The sequence below is a fragment of the Saccharomycodes ludwigii genome, chromosome I (genome assembly GCF_020623625.1).
Source record: "Saccharomycodes ludwigii strain NBRC 1722 chromosome I, whole genome shotgun sequence".
Taxonomy (NCBI): domain Eukaryota; kingdom Fungi; phylum Ascomycota; class Saccharomycetes; order Saccharomycodales; family Saccharomycodaceae; genus Saccharomycodes; species Saccharomycodes ludwigii.
In genome coordinates, this window is record NC_060200.1 from 938,749 (window position 1) to 953,662 (window position 14,914).

At 29.5% G+C, this 14,914-nt stretch overlaps 10 protein-coding genes across 10 annotated transcripts; 5 read left to right on the forward strand and 5 right to left on the reverse strand.

Annotated features, from left to right (window-relative positions):
* Positions 1 to 396: 396 nt before the first annotated feature.
* On the reverse strand, positions 397 to 1,200 carry SCDLUD_000394 (uncharacterized protein; the record flags this gene model as incomplete). Its single annotated transcript, XM_046078569.1, has 1 exon — positions 397 to 1,200. One exon carries the CDS (start codon positions 1,198 to 1,200, stop codon positions 397 to 399), a length of 804 nt encoding a protein of 267 aa, XP_045936731.1.
* A 482-nt stretch (positions 1,201 to 1,682) lies between these two features.
* On the reverse strand, positions 1,683 to 2,462 carry SCDLUD_000395 (uncharacterized protein; the record flags this gene model as incomplete). Its single annotated transcript, XM_046078568.1, has 1 exon — positions 1,683 to 2,462. The coding sequence occupies one exon, from the start codon at positions 2,460 to 2,462 to the stop codon at positions 1,683 to 1,685; it is 780 nt and encodes a 259-aa protein (XP_045936732.1).
* Positions 2,463 to 3,321: 859 nt separating this feature from the next.
* MPD1 (protein disulfide isomerase MPD1) lies at positions 3,322 to 4,311 on the forward strand (the record flags this gene model as incomplete). The annotated part of the gene is made up of 1 exon (XM_046078567.1): positions 3,322 to 4,311. One exon carries the CDS (start codon positions 3,322 to 3,324, stop codon positions 4,309 to 4,311), a length of 990 nt encoding a protein of 329 aa, XP_045936733.1.
* A 456-nt stretch (positions 4,312 to 4,767) lies between these two features.
* MRPL44 (mitochondrial 54S ribosomal protein mL53) lies at positions 4,768 to 5,070 on the forward strand (the record flags this gene model as incomplete). The annotated part of the gene is made up of 1 exon (XM_046078566.1): positions 4,768 to 5,070. The coding sequence occupies one exon, from the start codon at positions 4,768 to 4,770 to the stop codon at positions 5,068 to 5,070; it is 303 nt and encodes a 100-aa protein (XP_045936734.1).
* Positions 5,071 to 5,763: 693 nt separating this feature from the next.
* RRP36 (rRNA-processing protein RRP36) lies at positions 5,764 to 6,786 on the forward strand (the record flags this gene model as incomplete). The annotated part of the gene is made up of 1 exon (XM_046078565.1): positions 5,764 to 6,786. The coding sequence occupies one exon, from the start codon at positions 5,764 to 5,766 to the stop codon at positions 6,784 to 6,786; it is 1,023 nt and encodes a 340-aa protein (XP_045936735.1).
* Positions 6,787 to 7,041: 255 nt separating this feature from the next.
* SCDLUD_000399 (uncharacterized protein) lies at positions 7,042 to 7,512 on the reverse strand (the record flags this gene model as incomplete). Its single annotated transcript, XM_046078564.1, has 1 exon — positions 7,042 to 7,512. One exon carries the CDS (start codon positions 7,510 to 7,512, stop codon positions 7,042 to 7,044), a length of 471 nt encoding a protein of 156 aa, XP_045936736.1.
* A 724-nt stretch (positions 7,513 to 8,236) lies between these two features.
* On the reverse strand, positions 8,237 to 8,953 carry SCDLUD_000400 (phosphoglycerate mutase; the record flags this gene model as incomplete). The annotated part of the gene is made up of 1 exon (XM_046078563.1): positions 8,237 to 8,953. The coding sequence occupies one exon, from the start codon at positions 8,951 to 8,953 to the stop codon at positions 8,237 to 8,239; it is 717 nt and encodes a 238-aa protein (XP_045936737.1).
* Positions 8,954 to 9,510: 557 nt separating this feature from the next.
* On the forward strand, positions 9,511 to 11,826 carry MRE11 (MRX complex nuclease subunit; the record flags this gene model as incomplete). The annotated part of the gene is made up of 1 exon (XM_046078562.1): positions 9,511 to 11,826. The coding sequence occupies one exon, from the start codon at positions 9,511 to 9,513 to the stop codon at positions 11,824 to 11,826; it is 2,316 nt and encodes a 771-aa protein (XP_045936738.1).
* A 306-nt stretch (positions 11,827 to 12,132) lies between these two features.
* PLP2 (Plp2p) lies at positions 12,133 to 12,936 on the forward strand (the record flags this gene model as incomplete). Its single annotated transcript, XM_046078561.1, has 1 exon — positions 12,133 to 12,936. The coding sequence occupies one exon, from the start codon at positions 12,133 to 12,135 to the stop codon at positions 12,934 to 12,936; it is 804 nt and encodes a 267-aa protein (XP_045936739.1).
* Positions 12,937 to 13,111: 175 nt separating this feature from the next.
* UBP8 (ubiquitin-specific protease UBP8) lies at positions 13,112 to 14,620 on the reverse strand (the record flags this gene model as incomplete). The annotated part of the gene is made up of 1 exon (XM_046078560.1): positions 13,112 to 14,620. The coding sequence occupies one exon, from the start codon at positions 14,618 to 14,620 to the stop codon at positions 13,112 to 13,114; it is 1,509 nt and encodes a 502-aa protein (XP_045936740.1).
* Positions 14,621 to 14,914: the final 294 nt, after the last annotated feature.

The following is a 14,914-nucleotide window of genomic DNA, read 5'->3' on the forward strand; positions in this document are numbered from 1 at the left end:
TTTTCCGCTGGTCCTCGAAACCATTTTAATTTCTTATCAGTGATAATGATAATAAAATCAATATGCGATCGGTTGTACTGTATTCAAAAACAAGCGCTCATACAAAAGCTTTTTATTTTATCTTTTATTTTTATTTTTTTCTTTTTCTTTTTTTTTTTTTTTTTTTTAAAAAAAATTATTTATTGTAAGCTTTTAAGGGGAAATAGATCGCCGCTTACAGAAATCTTCCAGCAAACACACAAGAAAAGTAATACGCACTTTTAATGCTAAACGCAATATTGCTGTTTTATTCGTCATTCTATTATTTCTGATATTTCCTAAAAAAAGAGGCATGCAATACAGTACCGCATAAAATAACACACAACTTTATATTGGTTTGGTACATAGTTCCACCGCTTATCTTTTAAAATTATGAGTAGCTGAGGCTTGCGAAGTTGGAAAAATTAGCCCCTCGGCAATAACAGTGTTTGGTTTTCTTGAAGTAGCATAAACAATAAAATCAGCAATATCCTCTCCGTACAAAGGCTCCATACCTTCGTATACTTTTTTAGCAAGGAGTTCGTCGCCATGATTACGAACTACAGAAAACTCAGTCTCAACTTTACCCGGTAATACTTCGATGACACGAATATTAGTATCGATCAATTCTTTTCTTAGTGACTCAGTGAAAGCTTTAACAAAATGCTTACAACCACAGTAGATAGATCCAGTTGGATAAGCATCAATTCCAGCAACGCTATCCAAATTGACAATATCACCCTTGTTCTTTCTTTTAAAAAGAGGTAATACAGCTTGGGTAAAATTAACGAGCGCGATAACATCTGTCTGAATCATGCCTTGGATATCGTCTTGAGAAATATTACCTACTTTATCAGAACCCAAAGCTTTACCAGCATTATTGATTAGAATATCAATGTCCTTGAAGTCTTCTGGTAAATTTTCCAAGAATGGTCTAATTTTTTCAGTTTCAGTAACGTCTAATTTTTCTATATAAACCTTAGTTTGAGGATATTTTTCATTAATGATTAGTTTTAATTCTTTTAATCTCTCTAGTCTTCTTGCGATTAAACTTAATTTTATATTTCCGTTGGAGGCAGCACAATATTCTAAAGCAGTGGCCCTACCAATACCTGACGAAGCACCTGTAATTAATACAGTTTTATTTGCTAATCTTTGAGCAGCTTTTGAACCTAATGACATCTCTTATATTTCTGATTGAGGTAAAAACTTAATATTGCTTTTATTTTATTTTATTTTATTTTATTTTATTTTATTTTATTTTATTTTATTTTATTTTATTTTATTTTATTTTATTTTATTTTATTTTATTTTATTTTATTTGAGGTTTTCAAATAAATGGTTGTTTTCTTGTCTTTCTCCCCTTTTTTTTTCTCTTGTAACTCGATTTGCCTTTCTTTCAGGGGGGAAAGGAACCAGTTATTGAAATTAAAAGAAAGCATTTGATAAATCCCAATAGACCAATCGGATTTGAATTATTAAATGTGGTAAGCAATTATAAAAGTAACTTGTTTTATAGCTATAATGGCTCTGTTTAAAAACCGATTAATTTTTTTTTTTATTTTTTTTTTTTTTTTTTTAAGATTTTATACATACATATTAATTCAAATTATATATGCAATCGTATGCCCTTTTTAGAATGGTTATCACTTCAAAGCTTCGCATTACATAGCGATTTTCTTGTTGGAATCATTTTTTGCATCTTTATTTTCAGTTACAATCTTTTCGTAAGTACATAAAAATTCGTCATATCCGCAGGTACTCTTAGTACCTTCATATCTAATAACTTGTACAAAGTATTTTTTCCAGTTTTTATAAATAATGGACATTAAGTTGGTTTCATTACTTCCTTTTAAAATCAAATATTTAAAAGTTTGTTCTTTATCCCAATGTTGCTCAACCATAACGTCGGGCAAAAATGTGGCACTACATTGTATTCCATTGTACTCGAACACCAATTCAATTCCATGCTTGCCAATTTCCCAATCAAAAATATCACCACTACTATTTTTCTTATCATAAATTGTCTTAAAAGTATGCAAGATATTGCAAGTTACTTTTAAATTAACCAATTCATTGCTTTTAATAGGAGGAAACCTTGAGTCATGCAAAGCAGATATTAGAGAATATTTTTTAACACCTGATGATAAGGGCAATTTAGCAAAAGTTCCAATACAACCTCTCAACTTATACCCTTCTTCATCAGCACTTGAATCTGAATCTGAATCCGAGCTTGTGTGGTGATTAATTGGAGCAATAGCTTTTATATTCCAAGTAATAAATAACGAAGTTTTGCTTGTGGGCTTAAAACTGTTATCTAAATTATATAGAGATGCAGTATCGTTTATTTGTTTAAACGTTACTTCTGGCTTTTCAGGATAAAAATGTTTATATAAGGAATAAAATGCGTAGAATGAAGAAACTGAGTTATTAATACTTGTCATATGTGCTATATATATATCAGTCAAATGAGAAAGTGTTTGAGTTTATCTCATGGAATGAGCTATAAAAGTTGTAAAATATAGAAAATGTTATCCTGAGTAAGAAAAGATTTAAACAAAAAAAGAAAAAAAAAATTACTTGAAATATTAATTAAAAGTAATAATAAAGATACATAACATAGCTCTCTTTTTTTTTTTATAAAAACAAGAAAAAACATGTTTGAAATTTCTAAAAATAAAACAGTAATAATAATAATATAAAGGGTAAATTAAGTTCTTATATTTAATAAGGGGGCGAAGATACGATTAAATATAAAAAGTAGACAAAGCGAAATGGTCCAGTTAAAAAACTCTTTTTTTTTCTGTTTCAACATGAAATAGAAACAAAGATCTCGCAAAGGATAAAGGATGTATATGAAGTGGTTGCTCTCAGTTTAGATGTTTCGTTTCAAAACTTAGCCCTATTGATAAATGATTTTAGTTTCTGGGGATAATACAAGTTTTTAAAGTTTATCATTTTAAAATGAGATGTGTATATCAAATTATTCCAAGCATTGAAGACAACTCCCGCAGATTAAAAAAAAAAAAGAAAATAAAAAGTCTGAAAAATAAATAGGTGTAATTTTTGTTATTCGTGCGCGAATGTGATTCCCTTTTGTTTTATTTTCTTTTTTTTTTTCTTTTTGAAATTTATTGAGTTGAAAAGAATATTCCAGATACATTTTTTTTTTTTAATTAATAAACAGCTATTCTTAAAACAGAAATTCTTTGTAAATAAAAGTATACACACAGATATATATCTTTTCAAAACTGAATTAACCGTTTACGAGGAAAAGGAAAAGAAAAAGAGAATATTTGCCGGATGAAGTCATTATATATATACCATTTCCTACTACTACTATTATTTTCAATTGTCACTAATGCACAAAATTTCTACGATAAAACACCAAACATTATTGAATTATCGCCATCTAATTTTGATAAAGTAGTTCACAAGTCAAATTATACGACATTGGTAGAATTCTACGCACCATGGTGTGGTCATTGTCAACAACTAAAAAGTTCATATGGCAAAGTTTCCAAGCTATTAAAGGATTTGGCTGTACAGGTAGCGGCCGTGAATTGTGATGAAGCTAAGAATAAACAATTATGTGCAATAAACAGGGTCCAAGGATATCCCACACTAATGGTATTTAGACCACCAAAATATGATGTCAATAGTAACGGTAATAGAAATAATAGGCAGTTTAAACATGCTAATGAGCTTTATAGAGGTGAAAGAAGCTTTAAATCAATCACTGATTTTGCATTAAGCAGAATTAAAAATTATGTTAAGAAGTACATCAGGCCAACAAAGTTGGTTGATGCATTGAAGAAAGATGTTAGTACTAATGATATCAATAGTAATAGACCTAAAGTTGTTGTTTTAAGTAAGGGTAGTAAAATATCGCCAGTATTGAAGACTTTAGCTATAGATTGGTTAGGATTAATTGACTTTTATATGATTCCAAAGGAATATCTAAGTGTTGATAGTACTTCTAATGATATTAAATGCCCCGTGAAGTCAATTGATGACAACAATATAAATATAGTTGATACATTCTTTTGTGATGAACTACCCAACTACGCATCAGATTCATTGCTTGTGGTTTTCAGTAGTGGCGCGAATGGCACCAATTATACTGTGATGGACTCTGATAAATTTAGTCCATTAAATATTAATAAATTTCTAATTGAAATCTTACAAATGCAGCCTAGGGAAGGATACATGTCGAAAAGACACGAATGGTTACATAAACAAGCCACAAAGAAGTTGAAGAACCCTCCGCCTCCTGTGTTTGATGAATTGTGATTATAAAGTGTGATAATAAAAGAAGGTGTGTAATTTAAAAAAAATTCCCCCCCCCCCCATTTAAAGCTATATAATATAAACATTATTATTATATCTTGCAATTTTCGAACTCTTTTAAATGCAGATTTACATCTTCTCGAGGGTTTTATTTTCTCATGCCAATGGACACATCTTACCTTTAAAGCTAATATACTACGATTGGGTCAAATTTATAAATTCGTAGTAAATGATGTATTTAAATTTAATTTAATTTTTTTTTTAAATAACTTTTCACTAAAAAAAAAAAAAAAAATTAAAATAAAATGAAAAATAAAAAAAATTTTTCCCTTATTTTTGAAGTAACTTGTTGATTGTAACAACCGTGGAAAACATTGCTAAACTTCGGTTAAGATATTTATAAACAAAATATAGAAATTGATTACAAAAACTGAAAGGGCACACACAAACTATCGACTAATGATTACAAAATATTTCACTAAAATATTAACAAGATTTGATCCATTTGGTGCAGAAGCTAAAACAGCCAGACTATTTTTGAGTTCAATCCCGCCTTTACAAAGGAATACAACAACCTCTATTAAAAATGAATTATTAACTAATAACACTAAAGGAAACCAAAAACCACTAATTAAAGTTACTTTCAAGGACAAAAAAGAATTTGAATATGATCCATCTGCGCTGACTTTCAAGGAATTGGGCGCTTTGTTAGACAGGCATAGTAGACAGTTAAGTCTCAAAGAAAGTATTGAAAATCAATAAGGGTGTTAGGAAAAACCAAGAGACATCAAATAATATATTTGCAGTTTTTGATTTTCATTCATCCATTTTTTTTATCTTTTATTTTCATCATCATAACCTATTGTTATTATTTTTTTCATGTAAATATGCCTAAATATGTGCTATAAAATTAAGCAAGAAAGAGAGTTTCTGAAGCTTATAATGTTACTAAATAGTATTTTTCTCTCCCATAACACCATTATTAAATGCCAACATAGTAAGTAATATATATACGTTTTAAGAAAAAAATTTTTTTTTTTTTTTAAAAATCAATAATTGCTATTATTGACTTTGCAATTTTTCTGTATCAAGATATTTCCATACATCCCTCTTTAAAAGCAATAACAGAATGGCTAGAAGCCTTAATTGCTTATATTAGGTAAAAATTAAAGGGTTTTTTACTTTTTTAATGTACATTTTTGTTATAGCATTGATTTAAGTTACTATCTTTTATCTCGTTTCTTTTTTTTTTTTTTTTTTTTATTATTTTTTTACCTTTTATTTTTTTTTCTTTTTTTTTTTCATTCATTTTTAAAATATATAAAAGCCTTTGAATATCTCCAGACGATTATAGCTTATGTTCTAAAAAGATATTTGAATAATACTAAATAAGGCCATCACAAAACCTAGCATCAAACATTTCTTCGTTTGTACATCTATATTTAGAAATATAAAATGTCTTTTTATTTTAAAAATATTCAACCAAATAATGTTAGCTCTACCGATGATGAAGACGATGTTGACTTGGATAATATAATATTATCCGGCAAGCACAAGTTCAAAAGGGATTTACACTACGAGAGTGATAATAGTGATGAAGAAACTGATGGGGCTTCCGAAATGGCATTTGTAACTTTAAAAAAGGCCCATGATGAATATGTTGCGGAGGAACGTAGCAAAAGTTCTATTATGAAGCAAAAGAATAATATTCGTGGTGATAAATACAAACAAGCAGAAATACAAACAGAAGAGAGAGGGACTAAAACTAAAAATAGTGAGAATAGGGCAATAGAACCAAAAAAAGGTAAAGAAAATCTATACGCTTTCTCTAAAGATATCGATTCTATATCATCTGATGATAGTGAAGGTGGGTTTTTTGAAGGAGAAGAAGATTTGGAGTATGCTCAGAGCACAAATAAAAATCAACAAAAAAAACGTAAGCATGCACCAACTGTACAATCGTCTAAAAAACCAGTCAGCTTAATAAGAACCATACCTGGTTTAAATACTAATAGAAATGCTAACGCTAACACTAATTTGTATCAGGATATAAGGTTTGACAAAAGCTTAGGAAAATCAGAAGATTATGCTAAAATTCGTGGGAGATATAAGTTTTTAGATGAATATAGGCAAAAGGAAATTGAACAACTAGCTAATTTATTGCATGATAGAAAATTTATTAATAAAATTAGTGATGGGGAGAAAGTTGCTTTGGAACAGAAATTAACTAGTATGAAAAGTAAACTACAGTCTTTACAAAGTAGAGATTTAGAAAAGAAGATCATCGATGATTATGAAGATCAAATGAATAAGGGTAATATGAACAAGTATCATTTGAAGAAATCTGAAAAGAAAAAGATTGTCAATAAATGGAAATTCGACCATATGAAGGCCAAACAGAGAGAAAAGGTTATGGAAAGAAAGAGAAAGAAACAATTAGGTAAGGAATTCAAGCAATTTGAGTTTCATAAAAGGTAGTCATTCCATTTTATTTATTATATAAGCTTCATAGGTGTACTGACACAAGTCGTCTGATTATATATATATATCGTATCATTTTATCTTTCATCTAGGGTGTAATGTTTAGTTTCCATCCTTTGTTATGGGAAAGACAAAAAAAAAAAAAAATTCATCCACAGCGTTTGATATTTACAGAATAATATTCGACCAAAAAAAAAAGGAAAAAAAAAAAAAAAAAAAAAAAAACTGTACAGACAAATAAACACATAGGATTTAAACTTTTTCAATCTTTCCACTTTTAGCTAACCATTCATTCATAGAGCCTGGATAAACGCCGATCTTATTGTAACCAAAAGATTGAGCTAATTCAGCAGCAGCTTTAGCTCTTAAACCAGCAGCACAATAAAAGATCAGTTCATTTGTTTTGCTTGGCTTATCAAAAGAGTATAAATCTTTGAATTCATTTTCTGGTAAATTTAAACTACCTGGTGCACTCTTATATGGAATATTCAAAGAACCTGGAATGGTTCCACTATTTTTCAATTCACTTGGTTCTCTAACATCCACCAAGACCTGTCCTGGATGTGGATGAGCGATCAACTTGGAAATCTTTTCAAAAGTGTATTCGGTTGGAGCCATTGGTATTTTTATATTATTGTTTGAGTTTGTGGTATATAACCTTAATTTCAATACTGAATTCTTTATCTGGGATGAAGATTTAAAGATGGTTTTTGAAGTAAACATTTATACGTATTTTAAACACTAAATATCGTTTATAAACCAAGTTTTCCAAGGATTGCGATTTTTTTCTTTATTCTCTTTCTAATGGAAAAAAAACGAAAAAGAGCAAATTTATTGCTAAAAACTGTGTTCCTTTATATAAAAAATGAAAAGGAGAAAAACATTTTAATATTTTTTTTCTTTTTTCATCATTTCCGCACCCCTCGGAGACAAAAATAAAAATAAAAATAATAACGATTTATTCGATCGAATTATACACACCTTTTTTTTTTTTTCGTTTTAATTATCAACTGCCATATATATAATATATATTACATATCGGTTTCCATATTTGCAGTGGTTTATTACGCACAAATAAACATCATATAGCTAATCAATACAGACTTACTTACCTTTGTTTATTCCAAGAATGAATAATGATACCAGTACACAAGTTTATTGGTATTTTCAATGATGGTCATATTTTATTTTATTAAACCCATATCAAATAATTCTCTTATTCTTATTCATCTTTTAGAAGTAATCTCTGCTGGATTAAATTGATTATCATTTGAAGAAATGTATATATATATATTTAAATTATTAAGATTTTAAATACTAAAGTCAATCATAAGTGAGTTGTAATCAAAGTTATAGAACTTTTTTTTTTTTTTTTTCCCTTTTCCTTTTCATTTTCCTTTTCATTTTCCTTTTAGAAAAAAAAAAAGTTAATTCCCTTCCCCTTCTTTTAGCGCACTCTAGTGTCATTGACCACAAATTTACCATCTCCTAAATGATTAGTATTACCAATAAGTCTAATCTTAAATACTTTTTCATCTCTAATATAGTCAATTATAGTAACGCTAGTGTTATAAACAATTAATTTCAAAGCAACATCATCGACATCACTCTTATAACCCAACCAAGATAAAATATATCTTATAGAACCACCATGACTAATTAATCCAATGTTTTTGGCGTTAGGTTCCTGCTGGACCATTTTTTCAAAGGCTTTTGTCAACCTATTGTGAAACTCATTTTTCTGTTCACCAAACTCTCTGTATGAAGCTTTCCCATTTTTCTTAGCATATTCAATAGCATCATCAATATGCATGCCTTGTATAACACCCATGCTACGTTCTCTTAATTGATCGGAAAACACAACCGTGCCTTGCAGATTCGTATCAGTACCCTCATAACTTTTCAGAATTTGTTTCAATGTTTGCTGACATCTTTTTAAGTCGCTTGAGTAAAATTTCTCAAATTTGATACGCTTATTATCATGTAGGTACTTGCCAACTTTGAAAGCTTGTTCTAATCCTTCTTCATTTAAATCTGTATCTAAATGTCCTTGCAAGATTTTTTTAACATTGTGATTTGTTTGACCATGTCTAATTATAAAGATACGTAAAACGTTTGGATCTGTATTGGTGGTATAATACACCTCGTCATTATTAACAGTCATTTTTATTCCTTTTAGTACAAAATTTTATTTATTATGTTATTTCTTTATATATTGCTGTATATCCAACTATAGTCGAATATTATTGGGGTAAATTAAAATACTTTTGTTCTGTAATATCAAAAAGAGACTCGGTATATTACTTACTTCATTAACAACATGAAAAAAGATAGAAAGGAAGGAGGAAATAGAGAAGAAGCTTACATTGTATTTAAAGGCTTCCACAAATTTATTACGCATTGGACTACATAATATCTTGGTAATACGCACACCTCTATAGTCCGATTATGCGAATACTACTTTCCGAAGAAAGGGAAAAGAAAAAGAAAAAGAAAGAAAAAAAAAATATATATCTGAAGAAATCAAAACTAATGATAAAAATAAATCTTCATTAGATACCATCTAAGTCCCAACGTATAAAATGAAAATAGTAAGTGCTAGTTTCCTCCCCCTTTTCTTCATTAATATTTAAATCCTACTTTATATTGCCACAACTTTTGATATTCATATAAAAAAAAATTTAAAAAAAAAAAAAAAAAAAAAAAGAAAAAATAGAGATTATGAATAAAGATGAAATTGAATCATTAGGTACTTATCCTGATGAAAACACACTAAGAATATTGATCACAACAGATAATCATGTTGGTTATAATGAAACAGATCCTATAGTCGGCGATGATTCATGGAAAACTTTCGATGAAATTTTAGCATTTGCTAAACGTTACAATGTAGATATGATTTTACAATCTGGTGATTTATTCCATGTAAACAAGCCTTCTAAAAAAGCCTTATATCATGTTATGAAATCGCTGAGAGTAAATTGTTTCGGCGATAAACCTTGTGAATTAGAATTATTAAGCGACCCTTCATTAGTTTTTCTAGACGACCAATTTAATGATGTAAATTATGAAGACCCCAACTTAAACGTAGCAATTCCGCTTTTCAGTATTAGTGGGAACCATGATGATGCATCAGGGGAAGATTTGTTATGTGCAATGGATATCTTACACGTTAGTGGACTAGTTAACCATTTTGGAAAAACTTACCAAAATGACAACATTGAATTAAACCCATTGTTATTTCAAAAGGGCGACACCAAAATTGCTCTTTATGGTTTAAATTCCATAAGAGATGAGAGGTTATTTAGAACCTTCAAAGATGGACACGTGAAATTCAATGTTCCAACTTTAAGACAAGACGAATGGTTTAATATTTTATGCGTCCATCAAAATCATACAGGCCACACAAATACTGCGTTTCTACCAGAACAATTTTTGCCTGATTTTTTAGATTTAGTAATATGGGGCCATGAGCATGAATGTATCCCCAATTTTATACACAATCCAAGTAAGAATTTCGATGTTTTACAGCCAGGCTCATCAGTAGCAACGTCTCTGTGTGATGCTGAATCAAAACCTAAATTTATTTTCATTTTAGAAATCAAACCAGATAAAACCACCAAATTGATACCTATCCCCTTGAAGACCACCAGACCATTTATTATGCGAGATATTTCCTTAAATAATGTTCCGAATTTGAAACCAATGGATAAAGTTGGTATAAGTAAATTTCTAACTACAAAAGTTGAAGAGATGATTGCTGAAGCAAATGATGAAAGCAAAGAATATCTGTTGCAACAAGATTTAACTGAAGAGGAAATAAGTGAGAAACTGATACCATTACCCTTAATTAGATTAAGAGTTGATTATAGCCATAATTCAAGTGTTTCCTTTTTGGTGGAAAATCCAAGAAGATTTAGCAATAAATTTGTTGGGAAATTGGCTAATCCTAATAATGTTGTTCAATTTTATAAAAAAAAGAGAGAACAGATGGGCGGTAGATCAAAGATAAATAAGTCAAAGTCGGATTTGGACTTTGAAAATTTAGTTAACGGAACTGTACCAGAAGATATTGGAATTGAGACTTTAGTCAATAGCCTATTAAACAATACTAAACTATCTCTTTTACCGGAAATTGGCATGCATGATGCAATTAAAAAGTTTGTTGATAAAGATGAAAAAAATGCTTTGAAATCATTTATTGAAACTGAAGTAGAAAATGAAGTCAAAGTTTTGAGCAAGAATAAGGATTTTTTACAAACAGATAATATAGACGATCTAAAAAAATTACTACGACAGGTTAAAGTAAGCATCCCTTCCACAAATATTAAGGCCTCCTCTGACACTATCTTAGACAAAAGCTTACCAACTGCATTGAAGGAAATGAATGGATCTGATATTCGCGATTCTATTATCACCAAAGGAAAGCAGATTGAGACTATCCACTTTGACGACGATAGAAACAAGGGAGCAAAAACTAGACGTTCAATTACTGATGCCAACAGTCTTGTTGAAAATTGTGCTAGCAAGAAGGAAAATTTGCCATCTGGATCTTTGCTTTCATCGTATACTGCCAATGATTTAGTATTGATGAGTTCAAATGACGCAGAAAATGAGGATTATATTTCATCTAAACCAAAACTCCTTCTCGAAGAAGATACTACCATAAAAGAACATACTGTTACTAAAAAGGATGCTACTGGACTAATCGGTGCTGATATTTCAACGGCTCATATTACTGTTGATGATGACGAAGATTTGTTTTTGTATAGTGAAACAATGCCGTCAGCTGTAAACTCCCAAGACATTATACTCAGTGATGGAGATAATGATCTACACGCTACTAGATCAATTAACTTAAAAAATAAGAATATAATTACCAATAATACTACTTTAAAGACGGCAAATACGATTACCGCAAAAATTAGTAATAGTAGGAAGAAAAATATAAGGAACACTCAAAATTCAAATATTCGAAGTTCACAAACACCAAAAACAGACATTTTACAGAGTTTATTAGCTAAGAGACGTAAATAGATGATTTAGTTTGTCTAGTATTAGATACTATTTTGTAGCATACATAGATGTCTTTTTTTTTTTTTTTTTTCTTTTTTAACTGAATTATTATATATTGCTCCTATATAGATGTATATTTTCTTTGCCATCAAAAAAAAAAGGAAGATATTTTGAACCAATTCTGTATATATGTGCAGAAAATCAAATTTTTAAGAAACGTCAAAAAAAAATTTTTAATGTTAAGTTATTAATCAACCTTTTAATATTTAGTAGAAATCAGAAAAAAAGAAAAAAAGGAGGTGGAACAGAATAGCTAATACAATCAAAATGCAAAACGCTAACAATGAACCCATGTTTCAAGTCACTGTTGATGAAGCAGAAGATACTGAATGGAATGATATTTTAAGGGCAAAGGGTATTATACCAGAAAGAGAACCTTCACCAACCCAACAATTAGAAGAGGCCTTGGAGGAGGCCTTAAAAAAACAACATGAGAATAGACTAGAAGATAAAGATTTAAGTGATTTGGAGGCACTTGAAGATGATGAAGATGAAGATTTTTTAAATTTTTATAAACAAAAAAGAATTGCCCAACTAAAAAAAATGCAAGAGAAATCCAAATTTGGGGAAGTTTTCCATATAAACAAGCCTGAATATAACGATGAAATTACTTTGGCCAGTAGCAAAGACGAAAGTTTGTACGTTTTGGTTCATTTATCATTAACCAGCAAGTTACAAAGTAGACTATTAAGTAATATTTTTGAAATTGCCAGTAAAAAGTATCCTGAATTAAAGTTTGTCGAGATCTCGGCTAATAGAGCAATTGAAAATTATCCTGAATCTAACTGTCCAACCTTATTAATATATCATAAAGGCGATGTTATCAAGAACCTAGTAACGCTATTAGAATTAGGGGGAAATGACACACGTTTAGAAGATTTTGAAAGTTTAATGGTTAAAGTTGGTTGTGTAGATGAAAAGGATCCTAGATTGCTTATTAACCAAGAAGATGATGAACGAAGAGAAGAAAAACATTTGAAATTTGCTAATAAAAAAGTTATAAGGTCAGGTAATAATAGTAAATTAAATCTAGGTATTGGAAAAGATGATGAGGATGATTTTTTTGATTAATTTTTAGTCTTTCTAAGATAAAGATGCACAGATTTATATATGTATACATTCTCTAAGAATAGGTATATATAAAAAATGTATATAACAACTCTTCCCCACCCCTTCCTTTTCTGTTTTATGGTTTTCCCCAATCCCCATATACACTTTTTCCTGGCTGTTATTGGTATATGTACCATTAGCCAAAGTTTTTAATGCAGTAAAATAATAAATATGCTCTTTCTTTCAAAACATCACTTTGCGACACTTTTTGAATCATATTATCATTAAACTTATACCATTCCATGTTTTGAACCTTACAGAATGAAACATAATGCCCAGTGTCTACGGAGCCATCATGGCTAATCACGGAAAATAGTTCATATATGATGTTTATTTTATTGTTATTATTCTTGTTACCGAGAATGGAATTAACTTCACAGAAATCTTTTAAATTTAGATAGGCGGGAAATTCTATAAAATTATTCAATTTTTCACTTTTCCCATTTACCGTGTGTCTAAACCTTTTGAATTGAATAACTAAAACTGGAGGTATTTTCATTAGAGTAAATTTTCTGCTGACACTGGTACTAGTTTTAGAACAATTATTACAGTTGAATTGGTAATCTTTTAATATTTCCTTTTTATGGAAGCTCTCTAAACATTGATACAAAGTAGTTTTATTTTCTGATATGTCTAAGGATAAATCCATATAAGGATCGATTGTAACCTGATCATTTGAACAATGTGGACATTTAATAATGCTTTTTAAAAATCCCTGGAAAGTTCTATGGGAAACACAATCACAAATGTGCCTTTGAAAACTCTTAGAAGAGTTATTGTATTTGTGATTATTTCCATAATGTTTTGTGTAATCGTTGTGTAATTGGTTTAACAAGAACTGCCAAAACTCGTGAGCGTCTTGTTGTGTATAACCTGTAAAATTGTTGTTAACTTTCCAAGCACATTGTAAAAATTTTACAAACGAATGGTCTATATTTTTGTTTTGTAATTTCGAATCCAAAGAGTTAAGCTCCTTGTATTCCCCCAAGGATCCCACTGTCATAGTATAACCATATATGTCGTTTATTATATCGTACAATGTGCAAGACATACAGGACGAAGAATCAACCTTTTCAACTTTTACATTGGAACCTGAGGTTATCGACTGATGACTGGCGCATATATGTGATTGATCCATAAAATATTTTACAATATAAGGGTTATGTGATATAGACTGAATAACACTGCTCATAAAACAAGTTGAACCCATGTTATGAATCCCACTTAATCCAGTGAACAATTCATAATTGGTTGGTTCAAATGACTTTTCTAATATTAAATCCCAGTCTTTTAGTTGGTCTACATGTGATACAAACTCATTATCCATAACATAGGTATTACATCTAAAACAATATAATGCTCCGTTTAAAGAATTGACACCTAAAAAATGTTTACTTTTAAGATAATGATTCATGAAGTGATTGTAGTTCCAACAACCAACGAAGGAGCATTGTAAACATAAAAACGATTTCCCTGGCGGTATTACTTGGCAGTCCAAGCAAGTAAATGCAAATGTATACTGATAACTTTTTAACTCAGGAGTATTTGAGTTTAAAAGGACATTTTTAATTTTGGAATAATTTTTTAAAACATTTGCTTTTAATTGTGGTTTAGTAAAAACTTGGTCTAAATGATTGCAGGTCATACTTTTATTTTTATTGTTGATTGATTTCAATATGTTTTTTATTTTATTTTATTTTATTTTATTTTATTTTTTTTCAGTTAATAATTGCCATATAAGTTTAGTCTAGTAAATAAAAGCAGGAACGAGAACGGGTAGTGAAAAGTTGAAATGCGATATATGATACGCTATAAAAATGAGTATAGAAAAATGGCTTGTCCAAAATTACTAAAACATCAGGAGAAATATAAATACAGAGGAAAAAAGAAAAGAAAAGAAAAGAGAGAAAAAAAAATAAAGAATAAAGGAAAAAGCATA